This window comes from Triturus cristatus, chromosome 7 (genome assembly GCF_964204655.1).
Source record: "Triturus cristatus chromosome 7, aTriCri1.1, whole genome shotgun sequence".
Taxonomy (NCBI): domain Eukaryota; kingdom Metazoa; phylum Chordata; class Amphibia; order Caudata; family Salamandridae; genus Triturus; species Triturus cristatus.
The window spans coordinates 1,814,732,644-1,814,756,456 of record NC_140590.1 but is presented as its reverse complement, the minus strand read 5'-3'; the positions used below and the strand labels follow the sequence as shown (position 1 = coordinate 1,814,756,456).

Below are 23,813 nucleotides of genomic sequence, written 5' to 3'. Positions count from 1 at the left end.
TTAATGCGTGCCAAAGGCCTGACCTGGAATCCGGGCCATCCATCTCTCCGGCCTGCTGAAATCTAGAGTGCAGATTCTGTAACTTGTCATCCGGGATTAATTGCTAAACGGCCTTTTAACTGCGTTTTGGGATTTTTGGTATATTTATGTAATTCTGTTGAATGAAGCGCAGCCAATTCAGCCCACCCCTAAATATATTGAGTGAGGAAGATTTTCACTCCACATAAGCCCCAAACCTGAACAAGAAATCTGGCCTCAGCCTTCATTAAATTGCCCCTTTTCACTCTGTGGCTTTAACATCTGAGCTCTTAGATTATTCATGTGTGCCATGAATGTATCTGTTTGCCATCTGAAGAACAATTAACTTTCCGTTTAATGATGTATTTGCAAGTTTGAGTCCAGAATGAACTGGCAAATGACTCACTAAGTCCTGGCTGATTTTTTTATTTTTTATTGTATTTTTTTAAATTTTTTTTTTTTTTTTTTTTTTACTTAAATTAGGCAGTCCACAACTATTTACAGACAATTTAGTCTTTGGTCGGGAAAAGGTGTTTTGCTGGAAAGGCAAACTCCAATCGTAACATTTTTAAATCCACTAATAGAAAGAATGTAAGCAACTCTTGTTTATTACTTAGATTATCGAAACTTAGAGACAATATATAATTGTAGTGCTTTAAAATTGCTTATGCGCAGCTGTATTTTGTTTGTGGCGTGACTGTCTTCAATTTAGATCATTTACATATCTATCAATTCTCTCCCCTGTCTTCTACAGGACACAAGGTTGGTTCACCGGTTGGCTGCCTGCTTGGCGCCCAACATCCATGACGCAACTGAAGGCCGTGGAGACCCGTATCCTGCAGTGTAAGTTCCAATTTTCAACAAGGCCCCGACTGATTAAATCATGGCAAAGGACAGAAACATCTATCTTTATTACTCTTGTTTTTTTATTGGTGTGATTTATTACTTTTAAAAAGATTGCGCACACCAGTGATTTTGATTTTATCTTAAAAAAATCATATTTATCAGTAGCCTCTGGTTACATCTATTGCTCTGAAATTAAATTACTCACTGATATCAAAATCATGTGCTGATCTGTGTCGAGTCTGATACTTAATCTGATAATGCAGTCAAACTGAGATCCAAGTTCACGTCTAGGTTCCTAGAGCAATGGTGTATTCTAGTGTCCTCTTTCTACAGTGATAGCCCTACCTGATGGCTGCTTCCTATAGTGATGTTACAGACTGCTGTCCGTTATAAGCTATGACATCCCTGCCTGATATCACGCTTTTGCTGTGAGATTACTGACTGACCTAAGGTTTCTGTAATGATGTCCCAGTCGGATGTCAGATTTCTGAAGTTATGTAAGTTCCGGCTCTGAGGTCGTAGGTTGCATCAAGCTCTTCGTTGGATACAGTTCCTGACTTCAGATTCCTAAAGTAATGCCACAGGCTAAACTTGGTTGCCATGAATGGTTTCTCAGTTTGGCATCTGGTTTCTGGACTAGTGTCACAATCTGGCATCCAGTGGCTGTGGTGTTGCGCCATTGTAATGTCAGGTGGATTCGAGAGATGACGCATTCCTGTATCTGGGATGTCACTGTCGTAGGTCATGTTAATTAGGGGTAGACAGTAAACTCCGCTCTACTTGCGGAGTTCATGAAGTTTTTGCCACTGAGCAAGCAGTTCCAGAAAAACTCAGCTAACCACCATGTGGCAGAGTTTTTCTTGTGCGAGGCTTACCAGTGTTAAGTTGGCAAGCGAGAAAAATTGAGCACTATGGTGACTCCCGGCGTGATTTATCAACGTGGGATCGTGGCAGGCCGCTACAGTTCACATTGAAGATGCTTCTGCTGCTGGAGTAGAAAATCTACTTCAGAGTCCGCGAGAAGCAGCGCCTTCTGACACGGCGCATGGTACCATTCGCGCTGAATTTACAGTGCAGAACAAGCTCCAGGCACTACAAATCAGCGTGAGCAGCTCGGCGTGCCAAAGTTCTGCCACTGACGGAGCTCCGCAGAATCTTGCAGATTTTTTTTTATGTAACTCTGTGGCATTCCACGGAGTAAAAGTCTTAGTTCCACCAACCCCCTCCCTCCCTCCCTCATCCATTGTTAATGGACATTTTTAGGTCAAGCCTAGAGTCTGCGTGCATTCGCTGCTCTGCGAGACTTATTGTAGTAGAGTAGGGAATAGAAACCCCGCCAACACTCCGCCCATATTTGCCATTGGCTTGTGTCATTGTCCTTCTTAAATGCTGGCTTCTGATTCGTAAATAGGCTTGTAAATCCCTCCTTAGTACCACCCTGTCTTAATTTGTCACCTTCTATGGCGACTGGCCCTTTTACTTCGGTTGTTACACGGTACTTGTTGTTTAGTCCTTAAGCACTATTTTGTTTATCGAGTTTCTCATACTGCAGGCACTACGGGCTTTGGTGCGTTCTTTACAACCCTGCCCTCCCTACCGTTGTCTGTGCTTTCTTTACCTCCCCGTTGTCCGTGCCTTCTGTACAACCCTGCCTTCCCTCCTGTTGTCCACGCTTTTACCAGCCCGTTGTCCAGGCCCTCTTCAAAACCCCACCGCCCTCCCTCCCGTTGTCCGTGCCTTGTTTACCCCTGTCCCCCGTTGTCTGTGCCGCCCTCCCTCCTGATGTCTCTGCCATTTTTTTTCAACGGTGTAGCGTGACTAGCCATCTACCGTTCCAAGATTGCTGGGAACATGACAAAGTTACTAATTAATCCCGGTCCAATATGCATGGCTGAATGAATTCCTGAAGGTTAACAGACCCCCATCCGCTTTACTTGCATATGCACCAGGGAGCTAGATAGCGAATAGATTGGCTGCCACCTTGGTGTGGTGGAACGCTTGTATCTACTACAGCAGTTGAACTGTTTAGGACTAAAAAGCGCATGGCAGTTGTTTGACAATGTACATGCACAGCATTCTGCTTATTATCTTTAACATAGCGGGTATACGAGCATTCGAAGCATTAGTTATTTTTTGGAAAACGTTGTATACCCATTTCCTTCTAATCGTAAATGTTGCACTTCCATAGTATGTTTTATTGAGGGAGAAACCACAGTGAGCATGGAAAAATTTTGTATTTTTTTCGTATCCCTATTTTTGTTTTATATAGTTCATTGTAAACGGTCTGCCTTTATAAGATGCTAATGATCGAACATAATTCCTTATCATCTTTATTTCGACTTAAAAATGTCATAAAAGAGATCACAATACAAAACCAGCACAAATCATTACAAATTGTGAAATAAAAGCCTTAAAAGTCATTAGTCATAAAAACATTTTCTTCAGTTGTACAAAAGGTCAACTGGAAGTCCCACTCCTCGTTAATAGCCTTCATGCACCTTAAGCTAAACATCGGTACACTGAATCTCATTTTACCACATCATTTCTTCTGATATTCCACATGGCAGCTAAAAATTTACTTACAACAAAAACAATTGGTGGGGATAGGTCAGTTTTTAATATTCGATAAGAGTGCAAACCATGCCTAATCCCCAGGTTTCTGCATATAGGAATGATCCACTTTTTCCTAGCCTTCCGATAGGAAGGACAGAAGAACGTTACATGAATATCATTCTCCAGCTCCTCTGTGCAAGCTGGACAATCTTTGAGAGTAGGTGGGTACCATCTGCTGGTAAGGGCTCTGATTGGTAGGGAGTCGTGTCTCCATTGGAGAAACAGCTTCCTTAGGCCAGTGGGACTAATGTTGTCCAGCTCGGTCTCCATCTTGTAGTAATCTTTCGTTATTATGAATGTGCTGGACAATGTCCCCATTTGGTCATTCAGTAAGCGAGCAGACAAGTTATAATCCCAATACATATTGACCAAGTCTTTACGCGATATGTTTCGACAAGCCTCTTCCGGGTTAGTCCACAGTAAAGGGCAACCTAGCCTCTCAAATTCCTGCTTTATATATTTTAGCCAGGGAAGTTTCCACACATTTGGGAATTTTAACAATTCCTAGAGTTCTTGCCTGTAACTCAAAAGTTCAGGGGTTACCCAAAGGCGCCTCCAGAAAGTTAGAGGCTTTAGGCCCAATTCCTCCTTTAGTGATCTTAATCCCAAATCAAGCCTGAGGGGAAGAACATAATTACATTGCTTGTTTCCTTTTGTTTCCCATTGTGGTGATAAAAAGGTGTCCAGTGACATGAAAATCAAATCAGTATTGGGGACTACGTTTGCGTGTCTGCGACAGCAGTGCAGCTGTGAATTCTTATCCTCCTCTTGTTCTGGTGTATGGAGTCTCAGTTGCTTTAACTTAGAAAACCAAACACACCTTTATTTTTTGTTTCTTGAGCAATTGCTACTTTAGATTTATTTTTAAAGAAACTTAAAATAACAACTTGTTGAACGTTTATTCAAACTTGAGGTTAGGGATATATGGAGCCTTATAAAGAATGAAACCATATCTACAATGCAGTTGTTTGAAATCGCCGAAAACTGGAGATGCAGAGCCAATGGAATCACTGGTGATCTTTGGAAGTGGTCTGGTGTAGTGCTTGTCCAGTGTGTCAGAAAGCAAAGCAGCATGGGAAGCTTATTCCCAAGAAAATGTTCATAAATTGCGCTTTGCCATAGAGCGATAAGTTCTGCATTTTTTAAACAGTCTCTTAAACTGATTAAAAGGCTATATGTGAAGTAGACAAGCAAAAAACTGCACTTTCACCTGTCTGCCTTCTACCATGTTATTTATTTAAACTTCTACATTTCGTGTTTATTCTTTGCTATAGCAAGTCAAAACTCCGTTCTATATTATGACATAGCGCCCACATTGAATAGGTAGGGTTGAAAAATACAATACGGCAGACTTTGCAGTCTTAGGTAGAATTATACAATTAACCGCCTTCATAGGATTCTATAGCAGTTCTGTCTCATAGGTGATGGAAACCTTACAGGTTCAGGCAGTGATAGTATTTTTGTTGTCGTCCTAAAATACCTTCTACCCAAGAATATCCTCAATATGGAGGAAGACGTCAGGGTTGTATTGGGATTCTCTATGAGGATTTGGATAACGGCGGTCTCGCATTACCTAACATTAGAGATTATTATAATGCTTGCTTTGCTCAGTACTTGACTCGATTTAAATCTCCAATATCAAATTCTACTTGCATTTCATGGACAGGCGATTGGCTCTGATTTAATGGGTCATTGGACAAATGTCGGATTTAGTAAAGTAGGTGATTTTTTTACAAGGCGCAAGGTGGATTACACCGACGGAGATGCGATTACTAATTCCAAGAAATTTTTTGTTGATTGGTTCCTATACTTATCAATTTCTTCAGCAACATGTTCCCTCATCATTTACCCAGATCTCTCCCTTAAATAATGATCTCTTTTTTTAATAAGTCGATAAGGAAACCTGGAGAGTGGAAATGCTGTCTTGCTCAATTAAGACAAAGGGATTTGTGTGCCATAGCTGTAAAAAAATGGTGGGAACAAGAAAATCATGTCTTGACAGCGCCTATATGGCGAACCATTAACAAGCTTAATTTTTCTACATTAAGGGGAGCCAACTGGCGTAGAATGGTATTTTTTGGAAAATGGTTTATGTATCGCACCCCGGCGGTAATGGCCAAAATGTATAGTAATTATCTTCCAAATTGCTTTCGTTGTTTAAATTTCGCCCCTGCAAATTGGACTCATGTAATCGCTGATTGTTCTATGGTTAAAGCATTCTGGCGGGACATTTTTGTTTTTTTTAAGCTCTAATTGTCATATTCAGATATCCTTGAATGTAAAATTGATGCTTTATGGTTACGATTCGCATCTTAATTTATCCTTCTCATTTGTTAAACTAGTTTATATCTGTATGGCTGTTGCCAGATCGTTGTTACTTCAAAATTGGCGTACTAATCAATCTCCATCTATGCTTGAATGGTTTTCCAAAATGCGGAAAGTAAAGAGGAGTGAGCGAAGCTATGCTTTGAGGATAGGGGGGGGGGGGGAGGAAATTTGAAAAAACTTGGGACTTTTTTCCGATTAATTTCTATAATCTCTGCGCCTGCTGAGTATGGAGAATTGTAAATTAACTATCAGTGTATATTTATTGTTGAAAGCAGGGAATGCTCTCCGAGGAAGTCGCGGGCTGTATTTCTTTAGTATTTCTTCATTGTTTATATATTTCATTTTACATTTTGTACATGTATGACACCATTCAACTTCAATAAAAAAATTTAATTAAAAAAAGGGTTGTATTGGGATAAAAAAATCGGGTTGGGCACACTTAAAACAAGCATTGGCATAGCCAATAGATCTCGCTTTTGGGACCTTATAAGTGTTTAGCCATGCAACAGTTGCATAACTAAATACAAAAGTGAGACCTATTGGCTATGCCAATACTAGTTTGTTTATTACTGCTCTGTAGTAATGGCGGCGCACGGGTGCCACCATTACTACATAGAAGTAATCAACAGGAGAAAAAAAAACGGGCTCACAGAGAACATCAAAGCGGCCGTGATAGTGACAGTGATCGCGATCAAACATCAAAGTGGCCGCAAAAGTGAGGCCCGCGTACATGCACTGTAGCTCTGGGCTACAGTGGTAGCACTTTTTTGAGCCCTCACAAAAAGTCTCGCCAAAGCAGCTCATGCGCTGGGTCAGGCGAGACCTAAAAAGTGGCCCACACCTACATATTGCCTTTCTGCAAAACTCTGCTTTGGCGAAATTTTCTTTAAAAAAAAAAAAAAAAAGGGGAGGGTTTAAAAAAATGCAGATTAGTGTAGTTTACACTGGTGAAACACACCTGAAAACAAGTGAGGCTACTGTTGCTCAGCCCCATGCCCCGCTCAATATGCATATATTAATTAGCCGGCCCAGCGAGAGAAAGGGAGAGACACCCCTGCCCGTTGATAAAAGGGAGGTAATGGATGCCCATCACCCCCAGAAAGGCCACTCTGGCACCACTGGGCTGCTGGCGGCATCGAACAACGCAGAAACCGCCGAAATCAGCCCCCAGGCTGCTCAAAAAAGCAGCCCACAGCTGGAATTCGGATACCGGCCCCTCGGGCATTGCCCGAGTGCCCATGTTACCAATCCAAAGCTGGAAGACGCTCTTTGGCATTCCGGGTGATACTGGGTTCACCAAGCCCTCTTACTGCTAGATCCTGCACTGGACTTCACTGCATAGCCCGGCCCCTTTCAAAACAAAACTTTATTTTCTTGTACTACAGCTGCTGGGATGGCCACCAGGCCACAGCCTATTCTTTCACAGCAGAAGATATGCTAGTCCTAGTTTCTCTTCTCCCCTCAGTTTGGTCTGTAAAGTGACTTTAAGGACAAAGCACCTTATAGGAACACTGCATCAGAGCATATTACAATGCAAACCTCTGTGTATGTGCTGTACTGGTGGTGTATTTTGTTCCTGTCAGTGCATTGTTTTATTGTATACGCTGTCATTTCTTTTTCACTCTGTGGGATGGTGTAAAAGTTGACGTCCTAAAATAAATTTTTAGTTATTCCACCTGCTAGTATATGCCTAGTATATACGAAAAATCTACCCTGGTGCATAAACCCTCCTTCCTCCAAGGAGGCTTTCTGTTTTCTACAGAAGCGTTCCTTTAATCAGAAAAATACCTACTAAGTGCCAAGACCGGGGCTGCAATAATTGCCTTTACAGCCAAATGTAGATAGTTCCTATTTTACACTTTCAAGGCTCTGGTCGTGCCACCCCTCATAATCTAATAACTTAGCAGAATTGGGTGGTGGCACAGCCTTACCTTTCCTTCTGCAATCCTTTATGGAAAGGACGAAACCCCTATATCTGCACTGTAAACTGGCAAACTTGTTTTATTCACAGCATTGAAAATATTGTTGCTAAAAGTGAATACAAGACCTTATTGCCAGTCAGTACCAATCTAGAATATCATCACAGTTTTTCCCCAGAGAACCGTAGCCAAGCCATATGGAACGACTCGCAAGGGATATGCGGCCCAATACCGACCAGTATTTTGGCGTATATTGTAGGCACTCTCTATCTTTTTAGCACTCACTATTCTCTTTTAGCCAAGGGACCTATGGCACAGCCACATATTGTGATATGCGTACAGCTGACGTTTTAAACGTGTGATTTAGAGAACAGCCATTGGGATCTCCCATATATAATTATGTGCATTGGGGTCTCCCTTATATAATTATGTGCATTGGGGTCTCCCTTATAATTATGTGCATTGGTGCTCTTTGTGCCTGCAAACATATATTTTGACAGCTGTGTATAGTGTAAACGTGATCCGGGGGCATTCGAGTGCTTTACAACCGATTCCGATCTTTTTAGGCGCTCGGAGATTGAGTGATTTGTCCAGAATCACCGGACACAGATCCCAGGCCGGGATTGAACCAGGTTCTCTAATTTCAAGGTAGGCAGCTTTGGCTAGGCTGCGTCTCCTACTGCAAAGAAAAAATGCGGGAGAGCGTTAAGTGTATTGGTAAAATAAGACCTTTTAAGAAATCCTAAAGGTAATTCATTATTTAAAACAGTGCCTCCCCTATATTTTCCCGAAAAACCAAAACCCACTGGGCGGATGGAGGTTGCCGTCATTTATATATTTTAATAGAATCTGATTTCTTTAGCAGGCCTCCAGTCTGAAGAGATAACTGGCCTAACACAACCTGAATAAAAAAATGTGCAAGAAAATAAAGGTACAGAAATGACATTACACAGCCCCAATGCCTTGTTACTAGTATTGTAATTGGTTAACAATTACAGGTACCACATGATACATCCCTTGACTCTGCTAAATCATACTTCCACTTACCACAACACTATAAACCGGGCTTTCATTAATGTGTGAATCTTAAAGCGTTGTGGGGATAAACCGTGCAGGAACCGGGGCTCAGGGAATGTTGTGAGCAGAGTCCAAGCCTGGCAAACCGGGTCCAGGCATAGGAAATGATTATGGTGCTGTGGAGGTATGGAAAGAGTACTTGTGCTGTAGTGGACATGAATAGTATGTCATGACAATAGTCAGCAATTAGTACAAGCAGAGACCACAAACTGGTCGGATGTAAGAGTTAAAAAAAAAAAAAAAAAAAAAAAAAAAAAAATCTTATGCATAACAGTGTAGGGAAAAAAATCTTAACACACCCCTGCCCTCTCCACTGCCACCTTAAATTTCGAGAACCCCTTGGAAAAAAAAGGACCACTCGGTGACTAATGTTGTAATGGTTACCAATGCTAGAACGGCAGCCTACAGGACGTGTTACAAAGATTGGATCTAGTTACCTATATCTACTTTGGCCCCTTCTCACCCCAGAGTTATGCCAGCCCTATAAGAAGTCACATTAGGGGTTGAGGGCCAACTCTGCTCTGTCCTGGTTTCTGATAGTGCGTGGGAGGACTTTATAGAAAATGTATCGCCTGTATTTAGGCAGACTGGCTTGAAAAGCACCCATCACAAGTGGAATCCATGGAGACCAGCACCGACCCTCTTTGCTGGTGACTTTTGCTCTTCGCACACAATAATAACAAGATGGGTATGTAGTGGGGATCAATTATAACCTATGTTAGTTATCCAAAATGAAAAAATCTATTATAATTGGGAACGTGATCTAATCAAACATGATTTGCTATTTAATGTAATTTTGTGATGATGCCAACCAAATATATCTACAGTTCAAAAGGGGCTCTGAATATACACATTGTCAGACATTGGGTTATTGTTTGGGGGAATACTTGGAGGGGAGGCTGAAAACCATACTATAGCAACTACCACAATCCTTGTCATGGTGAACCACAAAAGTCACTAAAATTAATCTGAAAATACCTTCAGGTAGCTTGGCACCAAAACAGTCAGGCATAACTTGTAGGCTCCCTGTAAAGTGTGTATATGTATACGTGTACGTGTATGTATGGTATGTATGTATGTATGTATATGTGTATATATATATATATACAGTACACAAATAGTAATAAATTGAAAACACAAGGAAAAACACAAGACCAGATGACAAAGTCCATTCAGTGGATCCGGACATATGCAAAAAAAAATTTCCGGTAGCAATAGCACCTAAAAGCATGAACCAGATGAGCGCCACACATGCTCATCTGGTCGTACTAGACCGGGTGAAGTCACAAGTTCAGACCAAACATAATGGAGCGTGACCAGATACAAAGAACAGGTTAGTCTGGCTGAAAAAGATACCTTCTCAAAGTCTGGCGGGAAGAATTGCATTCATTGCAGAGGAGACCGCAAGGAGCAGTATTTTTTTTTTTTTGGGCCCTGCTTCTCTCCTAGTTTTCTACTGGATGTTGCACTCTACTGGATTTTGTTTCATGTTGTTTTCTAATTGTTCATTTGTTTTCTAATTGTTTCAAAATGGATTATCTGCCAGCATAGTCTATTACTGTTGCAGTGTGCTAGCTGGTCTAACTTTTATTAAGTGCTACCTTCAGGAGTTGCTTGACTCATGGGCCTGCTTCTTTCCCTCTATATGTTCCTGATTTATTAATGTAATTTAATTTTTTACTTGTGCTGATTTCTCATTTAGTGAACTGATGTTTCATTTTGATAGTAACTGCTTGTTTGCTGATGCTTTTTGTGGTTGTTGCATTTTTTTCTTCTGACTAATCCTACTTATGGGATTTAGTGTTTCAATTCACTCTGCACTCCTCCTGTACCTCTCTAGCCCTACTTTGTTCTTTGTTGCCCCCCCCTTCCCTGTTGTGCACGCCTGTGTGTGCTCTTCCTATTGTCTCATGTAGTGGTGTAACTGCAGCGCTGGGGGCCTGCAGTTCCACTCCACAGCACAATTCCAGTTCACACCACATATATCCAATTCACAACGCATAATTCAACATCATCCACAAAATTCAACAGCGCCCAACACATTAAACTCCACTACATAACACCCCACAACACAAATACCAGTCCAACTAATAACACTCCATCCCTCATAATTCCAATACTTTAAAACAAATAATTGACTATCCACATAATAGAACTGCACACCATGCCACATAATTACACTACGCAAAACAACTCCACAACACACACTTCCGCAACTAACAATTCCAATCCAACCCACATAATTCCACTACACACCACATTCATCAACTCCAGATAAAAGACATTTACAACGCCAATAGCACTGAAAGCCGTTTTTTTCTTTTTTTACACCCAAAGACACAGATCTGGATCTTAGTGCATACCTATTTGTTCTTCTTTTTCATCAAAAAAATCCAAAACTATCAACCCGATTCCACGAAACACACACTTCAACTCCACACGTTGTCAATCCACACCACCTAATTCCACACCAAACCACATAATACAATTACACAACACACCACATACATCCAATCCACACCACACAATTCCACGATATACCGTAAAATTTAACAGTATGCCACATAATTAAACTCCACTACATACCACTCCACAAAATACCATTCCATATAATTACACTCAATAACGCCGTCCCATTCCACATAATTCCAGGATATTCGGTACCATATAATTACTATCCACATAATTCCACAGCACACTATGCCACATAATTCCACTGCACAAATCCACTCCACTGCACACAATTCAACGCCACACAATTAAACAACTAACTAATTCAATTGAACCCATGTAATTCCACTCCACAACACATAGGTAAAAGACACTGCCATTTACTTTGCCAATAGCTCTAACTCGAACAAATGCCAGACCTATGCATTTCCAATGCTTGTTTCCCTTGTCTCTCCTTCTCATCCCATCATTCTCTCCCTTTTCCTCCCCTCTCTCTGTAGGTATCCAGAACAAGTTTTCATCCCACTTTGTCTCCCTTCCGGATCAGAACAAGATCTGGACAGTCACCCTGAGTCATGAGCAGAACAAGAAGACCCCTCTGGTAATGCTGCATGGCTTCGGAGGGGGGGTTGGCCTGTGGATCCAGAATTTGGATTCTCTTGGCTCTCAACGCACTCTTCATGCCTTTGACCTGCTAGGATTTGGTCGTAGTTCCCGGCCAAAATTTCCCATGGATCCTGAAGGAGCAGAAGACGAGTTTGTTTCATCGATTGAGAAGTGGCGAGAAGCGATGGGCATCAAGAGCATGATCCTCTTGGGGCACAGCATGGGAGGCTTCCTGGCCACTGCTTACACCATCAAGTATCCAGATAGGTAAGATGGGCAAGGAGGAGATCAAGGGTCAGATATTTGAAGCAGATGATGCCTGGCTGGTTGTGTTCTAGTCCAGTGGTTCTTAACCTTTTTCCTTCCATGGACCCCCACTTAATCAATACTGGAACCCAGGGATCCCCACTGAATCTTTTATATTTTTAGAGTTTTATATAGCACAAACTAGACCCAAAGATATCGGGTATCAGAACGCTTTCCATGAGCACCAGTTTCATTACAGATTAACATATTCATTTTTGCACTGGAGATTAAGTGATTTGCCCAGAATCACAGGATGTTGAACGTCATTGCCCAGACTCGAACTCGGTTCCCCAGCTTCAAGTTTGACTGCTCTAGCCGTAAGGCTACATCCTCTCCCCAATGGGCGAGAACATGGCACCCGGGGACTCCCACTGACTCATTATTGGAAGTCTGGGACCCCGACTTAGCAGAGAGTCAGGGGGGACCCCCTGAGAAGGCTTTGCACACCCCAGAGGTCCCCGAACCACAGGTTAAGAACAGCTGGTCTAGTCTAATCATGAGATGTATTACGTTGATCAGATTTATAAAATGCATGGTAATGCAGCGACTGTACATTAATGTGAGGTAATCCGGGACAAGACAGTGTTAATTTCTCTTTTACGGTAGTGCATGTGTTTTTATGGTGAGGAGCTCTTTCTGTTGTCTTTATGTACCACTTTAAGCTCACAGCAGTACTACAAAGGGCTCTCTGTTGATTCCTGACACCCATTTGAAGATTGGTTTATGTGGGGTATGATGTGTGTCAGGGAAGGTGCTCAGCATTGGTATCTGAAGCTGATTCTGAACATATGCAGTTTTGATATACATTTGTTGGAAAATGGGTTATTAGTAGTGGTAAATATGTGTCTACCACTGGCAATAAGGCCACTAACACAGTCCCCAGGGATCAGTACAAGTCTCAAATTATTCCCATGCTCAACCATGGTTAGCTTGGCTGCGAGCAGGCAGGCTTAAATTTAAAGACCGGTATGTAAAGCATTTAAAACAATCAATTTAGTAAATAATTAAGATGCAATGCACAATAAGAATCCCACACCAATTTATAAAAATAAGAAATATTTTTATCTTTGAAATGACACCAAAATAACAAAAATCCAATGTAAGGAACTAGAGATATGAATTTTTAAAGATTTAACACTATATAGCACTTAGAAACCCAGAGCGCCACTTTGGTATATCTTGTTGCACTTGACCAGTACAAAGTAAAAGTTTCAAGCCGACCGTGCTGAAGCCCCGCTGGGATACCCCTTGCGGTAGGCCTGGGTTGAAATGCACTTGAGTCTCAGGCCACCGGTGTTTACCTTTGATGTTCCATGTGTTCTGACCTATTCGATGTCTGTTCAGCCCCCCACACCGGACATGGAGGCTTCCCATAGAGTGCAGCACTGAAGGCCAGGGCTGCATTAAAAGACACTGGGGAGAAGTGGGTGGAGGAGAGATTCAGAGTCTGTTGGGTGCAGTCTATGCGTGCACTGCACAGGATACACGGTCTTCAGCGCCATCCACAGAGTCCGAACATTATATATATCCTTGTTTCTTTCAAAGGAGGTTCTCTTACTGTATCCCACCCGCTTATCCTGTGCAGGGTCAAGCATCTGATCCTGGTGGATCCGTGGGGCTTCCCGATGCTGCCAACAGATCCCAGTGAGATGCGATCCCCGCCCAGGTGGGTGAAAGCGGTGGCAGCAGTGCTGGCGCAGTCCAACCCGCTGGCGGTTCTGCGGGCAGCTGGCCCCTGGGGTGAGTCCTCCCTGTGTCTTTCTGTGTTCGCTCTCTCGCAGTAGTTGTGGTTTAAGTCACTGCCCTCAGGGGCGCCGCTTTGCTTCTCAGCAGGTACATGTCTGCCTTCCCCTATGTGTTTACTTTGCGCACTTTCTCTTTGTAAACTTTTATGAGCTTTTGGCTTCTCGCGGTCTAATAGTGATGCCACTGCAGATATTAATTTCCCCAGTAATGTCATTTCATCCGGCAATTCCTCCCGCTGATCCCATCACTTGTCTGCACTTTCTGGTTCTCTCATTTAAATGCCTCCTTTGGAATGCTGATAGTGGTACCGTCAATAAGGCTCAAAATTGTGCCTTCAACTGCTGTTTGTTGCCTGCATTCCGGGTTCAGTGACAGACTGAAGCAGGGACATGAAGATCGGATGCTTGGGTGCTGATAGCTTTATTACCCATGTGCTTCCGCGTGCTAATAGCCTTTGGCCTCATTGTGTGCCTTTCACTTCTGTTTTACTCGCAGTTGCAGGATAGTTAACTATCATTGGTTAATGCCCTCCACAGGGAATGTAAATTGCTGTTAATTGCCAGAGAAGAGGACTGTCTTTATGTATATAGTTTATGTATGTGCATTGATCCTGGCACCCTCACTGCACCAGCTGTTCATGATTCTTTAGAAGGCTCTCTTTATCTTTCCTGGTACAGTGCCACCGCTACTTACCAGCTCGCCAATCCTAGCATGTGTGTCTCCATCACGCTTTACACCTTATGGATGCACGTGTCTTGTTCCCTTGCATCCCATCATGTTCCATGTTTTTTCTTGCATACAAATGTAGACTAATCATGTCTCTGTACAGGACCTGGACTTGTGCAGAAATTCCGGCCAGATTTCAAACGGAAGTTTGCGGAGTTCTTTGATGATGACACAATATCTGAGTACATCTACCACTGCAATGCACAGACACCCAGGTGAGCACACGCCATGCCATGAGAGTGATTGTACCTGGTGGGAGCTTGGGCAAATACCACTTAACTCCTTGTAATAGTATCTGTTTTTGTTTGCCTTGTGTGTACGGGTGTACACGCCCGTTAAAATTTAAGGCAAGAAAATACAACTGAATATTTCTGAAATTCCCTCCAGATACCAGTAATCTACACAAACCTGCTCCATTGCTCACCATTCAATGCATCTTTTGGTACTGTAGTCATGCTAATTATTGGAAATCTATCGTTTGGGAGAATCTGTGGGAAAAATGGAAAGTAAGCTAGGCAGTGAAGAAGGATACCCTTTGATGCGGTGTCCCATTCAGCCTGTACCGGTGTCCCTGTTCTGTTCCGCTAGGAGCGGAGTATCCGAGAGTGAAAGGATCAAAGGCCCGTGGTGCCTACAAGAGAACTTGGGAGCGCCACACCAGTTAGAGCAAGTGTGGCTGTCCCACTACTACATGCCGCTTAGTCCAACTTACCATACTCTTTCCAAGTGTTGTTAATAATAGATGTTATTGGTCATCTATTTACTGCTATAGGGAAAGAGAAACTGGGCTTGCTTCCACTCTTCCCTCCTCACTTCTTGACATGTGTTCAATATGTTTTTCCTCAAACAGTTCAAATGATGAAAACAAGTGCAGCTCACACACCATGCATGCATCACCTTAACCGGTGGCCAATCTCATGCTAATCCTTTTTGTGTTGTCTAGTAGCAGCTGGCATGGAATGAGGCTGGAGGGGCGGGGGAGATGCCACTTACCTCTTCTGCCGGCCACGTCTCCCCTGTGCTTCTCTGGCAAGTCCCGGAACCCGGAAGCACCCAGGTTCCCCATCGGCTCCCCTAAGCTGTGGATCAGCGCCCCTATATCTAACTCCACATCTACTTACCTTGGTGATGTGTGTGTGTGTGTGTGTGTATATATATATATATATATATATATATATATATATATATATATATATATATATATATATATATATATATATATATATATATATATATATATATATATATTAGTCTGTCTCCTTGTGGGGACTTGGGTGTGATAACACACTCGCGCTGTGGGGACTTGATCCCAGGTCCCCACAAGGCAATGTCCTTTAAATGGTTACAAAAAATGGCTTCAGGAACATCTGTGCCAATTTTTACAACTTTTTTTAAAAATTGTCTTGTGCGTACCTGTTTTTCATAAAGTGTGTTTATATTTTTGCTCCGCTCTGCCCCTGTAGACAGGAGGTGGTACTGCAGCCTTAAACACACTGCATTTAAAACACACTTTGTTCACCAACAACACATGTTAGCAGCAGAAAGCACAGATACTTCAAAGGAAATACTGCATAACCCTCTGTTAAACAATATGTTTCATGCAAAGTAATCTTTTTCCTATTTATTAAAGTAAACTTTATTTACATGAAACTTTTGAATTTAGACTATTTGAGTTTTAAAATTGTTAGTGGATTTATAAATATTGCTAATGGCAGTTTTGGTCAGTTTTGAATCCCAGATGACTTCACTATTGGCGTTTGATCCTTATCTGCAATAAAACAATGATGGTGCATTAAACCGTGAACCAATGTAAAATGATCTGATTTTGTCTTTTGCAAATATGATTACATATTAATATGCACTTTGGAAAACGCTTTTAAGATGATGGCTAGATGAGTGAGTGGCTAGAGTTGCATTGTCTTAACCGGTACATTCTCCTAGACGCCGAACTGCAGTAATGTTATGCCCACAGCATGGGGACGTTTAATTTCAACAGAAAAAAACATGTTCTTTGAATATATTTTCTAAGAATGTCACTAATTTTCTAACATTGCCATTAGATGTAATTACATTTAAATCCTTTGATTTGCTTGATTTCATCCTTTTACCCTTCCACTTATCTGTTGATATCCACTATTTCACCTTTACATTGTATCACCAATTCATTCTTTCATCCGTCATTCAGTCTTCCCATTAGTCATCCATCAAGCCATCCATCCATCTATCCAGTCTGCCATCCATCCACTTTGCAATGCATCCATCTATCCACTCTGTCATCCATCTCTCCATTTTGCCATCCATCCATCATCCACTCTACCATCCATCCATCCATCCATCATTCACTCTGCCATTTATCCTCTCTACCATCCACCCATCCACTGTGCCATCCATCTACCCACTCCGCCATCCATCTATCATCCATCCACTCTGCCATCCATTCAGACGCCCCTCTACTGTCACCCATTCACTCATTCATCCAACCTTCCATTCATTCACTCATTTGATCCACTCATCGAGCCAGCCATCTATCACTTTAATCTGTCATCCTTTCACCTACCCATCCACCTATCAATGAATTTACTGATCCATCCTGCAATCCCTTTACTCTGCCATCCTTTCACCTGTCCATTCACCTATCCATCCATCGCTTTATTCTGCCTGCCGTCCATCCATCCATCCATGTCTTACTTCTGCCATCCTTTCACATGTTCATCCACCTATTTATTTGCTCTCTTATCCATCCAGCTATTTACTCTGCCATTCTTTCACCTATCCATCCATTTATCTATTCATCCATCGCTTTACTCTTTAATCCATCCATGTCTTACCTCTGCCATCGTTTCACCTGTCCATACACATATCCATTCATCCTTTCATTCACTCATTTATCCACCTATTCATACATCCATCTTCCTTCCGCCCTTCCTTCCTTTAAATATTCCTTCTTTCTTTCCTTTTTCTATTTACCCATCTTTTGTTCTTCCTTTCTCCTGTTTGCTTTTCTATTGAGGCAGTATTCCTTTATTGCATTAATTGTGACATTTTGCCTGCCCAGGTGCAGACATAATAGGAGCACAAAGAACTACAGTTCCTGCTGTAGCTGCTAAAGCGACACAACAGTCCTGTTTCTGAGCTGGGCTTTCTCAAGCTTATTCACTAACTTGTACTTAGCAAATTATTGCATGCCCATATAGACCTTGTGGGTTAATTCAAAACAAGTGCACAGCTCCTTTCAGCATGATATGCCTTCTGGACTCTTTAAGCATGTAATTTGAGTAAGAAGAGTCTTAGGGGCATATTTACAACCCCCCCCCCCCCCCCCCCCCCCATAACGCCACTTTTTTCTGATGTTGTGGTGACGATCGGGGCTACGCCTTATTCACAAGGCAGTGTTAAGCCACTTAACGTGGCTTAACTGCACCTTGTGATTAAGGCCCCCTTTCACACTATACTTAGCATGAAAGGGGTGGGCAATGGGTGTTGTGGTGGCCGTTCCACCGCAACACCCATTGATTTTGACACTGCCCCATATTTACAAGGGCAGCGTAAATATGGAGCAGAGCCAAAATTAAGACAAGAGAAAACATGGTCTTAAATAGGCACAACGAGGAGAAATGTTTCCTTTCTCGTTGTTTTTGCTGTTAAAACAAAGCAAAAGCCATTTCAGATTGTTTAAATAAAAACAAGACATTTTGTAACTTCTGTGTGTGCTGCATTAAGCAGCACACAATGCAATTTCTTCCCCCTACAATGCAGGCACTCTTGCACTATGGTGCAAGGGTGTGCATTGGCGCTAGGCTGCTTAATCTAGCACAAGAACAGGGGGAAACGCAGGGCTGCACCGTATCCTTGTAAATACGGTGCAGCCCTGTATTTTGGAAGTAGCGGCGCGTAGCGTTAAGCCAAGGTGGCTAATGCCGTACTCCGCCACTTCCTTGTAAATATGCCCTTAAGACTGCCCACTGAACTGTGATCATCCGCAACAGGTGTGTTTGTGGATTTGCAGCCAGCCGAGAGACTTCTCAAGAGTGGCTGAACAGGCTCATGATTTATTTTGGTATTACTAGTATAAACATTTGACTCAGCAACATGCCTTCTTATGTATTTCTGTGTGGTGCAATTTGTTTACTCACTCAGTACACATTTGTGGTTGTAATTTAAACACCGTGAAATGATCAGTCAGTCCTCCTGACTCATCAGATACTGTGACTGTATTGTACTGTATTTTAATTGTATTCATATAGTGTTAGCTACTCCTGACAAGGCACTGAAGAGCCCTATGGTGGATGGTACACGAATCTGGAACCGAAGGTCAGTGCTAGGGCTAGTAATATTTGTTATTAGTCTGCCCCTCTAGGAGCAGTACAAGTCCAAGACCACAGTCTTGTCAATGGAAGGCCTAAGTATTTGTGTCCATGCTAGATCAGCATGATGCTGTGGCCAAAATAAAAAAAAAACAGGATCCCAGACACTGTGCAGGTGGGCCCGCAGGGGACATGACTGTAAACGATGCAGGGGACATTCTCTTCACAATTACATCAAAATACAGAGAGTTGGCTGCACAGAGATCTCACTAAGGTATATCCATTCAATGTTACAATTCATCCCAGGACTGCTATGACCATTTACTAAAAATACCTCTCATTGCCTTTAGACAACAACCACATCTTGTAGAACTCAGTGCCAAGCAAAAGAGGCGAGGAACAATAGTGGAGTCCAGTGTCACTGTTTTCTCTGTTACCCCATTTCTTTCACCTTGACTAATATTGGCCCACATATTCTTGTGAATGTGGTTACTGGTGGTGGCAGTGTGAGCTGGAAAAGAGCATGGCTTCCATAGAATCTTGAGTACATGCAAAGTTTGTTCTCTTGGAGAGAGACGCAGAGAGCAGAAGAATTGATGGATGGATTGTCTGAATCAGTCTCAGCCACTTGCAATTACTCTGGGCTACATCCAGTCCATGTTATTTCAGCTTGTCTGTGTCATTACATGCAAAAACCAACCACATGCATATCGGTCTTGGCCCATGCTAGAAAGAGTGCTCTAGACCAAGTTTTTCATTTATTGAGAGGAATAGGGCATTGCCGTAGTCCATTCTGTTTATAATTAATCCCTGGATTAATGGTTTTCTTGCCTCGATAGGGATCCATTTCAAAACCTTCCGCAGACTGCGCATTACACCAAAACAGGTGCCGATTACCTGATTTATTTGGCTTTTCACGGACAATTGATTGTCCATGTAAAAACCAAGATTACGAACCATTTCCTTGGGGGTTAGGCAGGGGCCCAAATTAGATGGCCACCAGTCGAGTGCCCAATGTTCCAGCGCCTTACCAAAGAGCATGATCTCTGACTTACCACCATTCAATTGAAGGTGGTTGGATCTCATCCACCTGTCAACATGAGACATACAGTTTTTGAAACGCTGCTTGGTTTCATTTTTTTCTGGGCCGAATATGATCAGGATCTGCTTGTCATCTGCATAAGATATGACATTAAATCCATAGTCTCTGATCACCATAGCCAGTGGAGTCATGTACAGATTGAAAAGTGTGGGGCTCAAGATAGAGCCCTGTGGCACTCCCATCTCAACAGGTCTCTCGCATTAAATGCTGTTACCCATCTGGACAGTTGTTACACAGTCAGATAGGTAGCTTTTGAACCATTTTAGGGCATTTTCTCTGACACCTATCTCCCAGAGCCGACGTTCTAAAATACTGTGGGAGATGGTGTCAAATGCGGCAGACAGGTCAAGCAGGTCGAGGTTGACTGACTGATGGTTTGTCTAATGCCAGTCTGATATTATTAGTAACCTCGACCAATGCTGTCTCTGTGCTGTGCGCCGTCCTGAAACCGGACTGTGAAGGGTCTAAAAGTCCGTGGCTCTCAAGGTGGTCCACAAGCTGTTGATTAATGAGGAATTCCAACATTTTCCCAAAGTATGGAAGTAGAGAGATTGGACGATAATTTAGAAGAAGTTTTGGGTCGGCCGTCGGTTTCTTTAAAATCGGTCTGACTCTGGCTACTTTCCATATAGTAGGTAAATCCGCATCTGAGAGCGACTTATTAAATAGACCGATTGCGCTTTCCAATAATGCTGGAGCAATAATGGAGAAAAGTTTTGGAGGTACGGGGTATTTGGGAGAGCCAGATTTTATCTTATGCATGGCGATTGTAACTAACTTGGTGTCACATTTGACAAATTCATTCAAAATATGAGGAGGGTCAGAGAACGTGCAAGGCACATCTTCAGAATGGATACTGCTATTTTGTGATAAGAGGGAATGATGAATGGCTAAATTTTTTCCCTCAAAAAATTTAGAAAGAGAATCAGCCCAATGTTGAGTCAGGAATTGACTACTAATTGCTAGGAGTTGTAAATTCCTTCAAACTTTGGTAAAGTTCCTTAGAGGAATTTTCTGCCTTATTTATCCGGTCTATAAGAAATTATTTTTTTGCCGACTTTATTTCAGTCATGTAGCCGTGATGTAGTTTTTTTTGTATATTTCGCAGTCGGCCGGATTTTTGCTTTTGCTTTTTCGCTCCGCGGTTCTACACAAGAGCTTTGTAGTTCTTAATTGGTCTGTGAACCAGAGGGCGGTTCTGGTCTTGATCTTAATAGGGCTAAGAGGGGCAATTTTGTCTAATGCGGCTGAAATGGCTTTATCAAAATTGTATGCCGCTTGATTTACGCTCATTTCTGGGCCAATCTGGTCAGGGCAGAAATGTTTTGAAAAAAGAGGCAAGGTGACTTTGCGCCATGGCCTACGCAATATTGGATCATTATCATGGTCGTTTTTAGTCATAGTTGTAGGAATAACAAATTTTAGTAGATAATAATCTGTCCATAATAATGGAACTGGAGGTTTTACTATAATTCCGCATGAGTTAGTGAAAAGAAGGTCAAGAGTGTGACCAGCATTGTGGGTGGGTTCTAGGACCAATTGGGCGAGACCAAGGATGTTCATGTTAGAAATCAACTTATCGGTGTCAGAATTAGGTAACATTTCTGCATGATAATTAAAATCTCCAATTAGGAGGAAATGATCTGAAGCCAATAAATGCGGTGCAATGGTCTCTAATAGTTTCTCAGAGAAGTCCCCTTTAGGTCCTGGGGGTCGATAGATTAAGGCCCCTTTCCATGAGCCGTTGGAAAGGCCGGTTATCTTAAAAATGCATATTTCTATGTGGCTTTGGGTCAGACGTTCTATGCCCGTAATATTCAGATCATGGATAGAGGCAATTAGTAGACCACCACCTCTTGTCTCGTTCCTGTCTATTCGAATTATCTTCTATTGAGAAGGAAAGGCAATGTGCACGTCTGGGGAGGCATGTTCATGTAGCCAGGTCTCCGTGACAAAACAAATGTCAGGGGCCATTAGATCTAACAGGCTCCATAGCTCTACAGAGTGTTTGGGGATAGAGCGGGCATTAAAATAGATGGCACATAGTTGATTGGGAACACTAGGCTGATTGAGGTAGTGAGATATGGTGAATTTCTTAGAGTTAATAGGTTCTATTGGGCAAGAAATTTCTGGGATACTGAGTATTGCTGCTGCAAGTGCATCAGTTAATTCTATATAGGAAGTGTAATAAATCTTTAAATTCTTTCTTTGAATATTTTAAAAGTGTCATATTACCTCTAGATCGTAGTGTCCTAGAACACATGAATACTAGAGAAACAGAGAAAATGTTGCAGGGATCCTGGCGGCGGTCAAGCGCAGACGGGCTTGCCTTTGGGGTGCCGCTGGCGCGCCGCTGCGCACGTCCTTCGCCTGTTTAAATGGGGAATAGCTTGGCTGCCAAAGCGACCCTCCATTCAATCGGCACAAGCCGTGACGGTCTGGGGTCTAAGGCAGCTAACTAGAGAGGCAGTGAGGAAACAAGAACTAGTGAGTACGGCGCAGAGTATAAAAAATATTAAAAACCATGTGTGCGTTCACTCGATAATGCTGCTGATTAACTAGAAGTTGGTTAAGCTTGTTTTACCTTCTAGATGTTTGTGGAGAAAGCAGCGGGGTGCAAAGAATTCCCATAATCACACAGGGTCTGATTCACAAAGATACACTTACGCTTTTGTGTAAGTTTATGACATTTTGCAATTCACAAAGCAATTTTACAAGTAGTGTCTTTACGACACCCTATCTTTTTATGTGCGTAGTCTGCCACTAGTTCAGAGTCTTTGCAGTCGTAAAGATAGTACTCCTAAAATGACTTTGTGAATTGCAAAAAATTGTAAACTTACACAAAAGTTTAATTTTACCTTAGTGAATCAGGACCACAGTATCTCTGGGAAACTAGAACAGCATTTTAGTCACACCTTATCTTTGTGAAGACTTGAACATGATAATCAACCACAATCAATGTGACGACTTGAACATGATTACCCTCACACACAATCGCTGTGAGGTCTTGAACTCTCCTGAAATTGCTCTATTTCTTTGGGGACCTAAACATCATTATCTATACTCACTATCTTTGTGGAGGCTTGAACAGCATCTTCATGCACTATCTTTGTAGGAACTAGATTATCATTAACTTCTCACACCATCTCTGTGAGGTATTAATCGTACCTATAAACACACACAATCTTTGGAAATCTTGAACATCCCTATAATCACACACTATGTATAAGCAGATTTGAACATGCCTATAATCATATACTATCCCTGTTTAAATGTGAACATCATTACCTTCACACACTGAGTGGGGAGTTAAAGATTATATTTAAACACTACAACAGTAGGGACTTAGGGCCTGATTTAGATTTCGGCAGACAGGTTACTTGGTCACAACAGTGACAGATACAGAATGGTGAAAGACTGAATGATTGATGAAAGAATGAATAGACTGTATTTCCAATATGTGTGAGGCAAATCTTGGACGTCGGATTATCTCCGCCAGCGCCTTCCCTGGCCTTTCTCCCTCTCCATATTTACGAGCTACCCAGTAGCGCCCTTTGTGTTTTGCTTCTCGTTGTGCCGCTTCCTCGTATTCCGTTAGTTTTTTACAGAAGGTTGTGTGAAAGTGTCCCGCCTCTTCGCCCTCTATCTGTCTTTCTAGGCCCTTCAGCCCCCGCTCAAGCCTTTGCAGCGTTCGCTGCAAGTCTCGCAGTACGCCAAAGCTTTTGGAGACACAAACACCTCTTATGGTCACCTTGAACGCTTCCCATATCG

The 23,813-nt window shown here is 42.2% G+C and overlaps 1 protein-coding gene across 5 annotated transcripts in view; it reads left to right on the top strand.

Moving 5' to 3' along the window:
• Positions 1 to 23,813, top strand: part of ABHD4 (abhydrolase domain containing 4, N-acyl phospholipase B) — a 108,610-nt gene that overhangs the window by 32,232 nt on the left and 52,565 nt on the right. For all 5 annotated transcript variants that reach the window (XM_085620098.1, XM_085620097.1, XM_085620099.1 and 2 more), the window contains 4 exons: positions 773 to 861; positions 11,753 to 12,125; positions 13,750 to 13,904; positions 14,740 to 14,851. In XM_085620098.1, the coding sequence (XP_085476224.1) occupies positions 773 to 861; positions 11,753 to 12,125; positions 13,750 to 13,904; positions 14,740 to 14,851 (729 nt within the window). The remainder of the gene's footprint in view (positions 1 to 772; positions 862 to 11,752; positions 12,126 to 13,749; positions 13,905 to 14,739; positions 14,852 to 23,813) is intronic.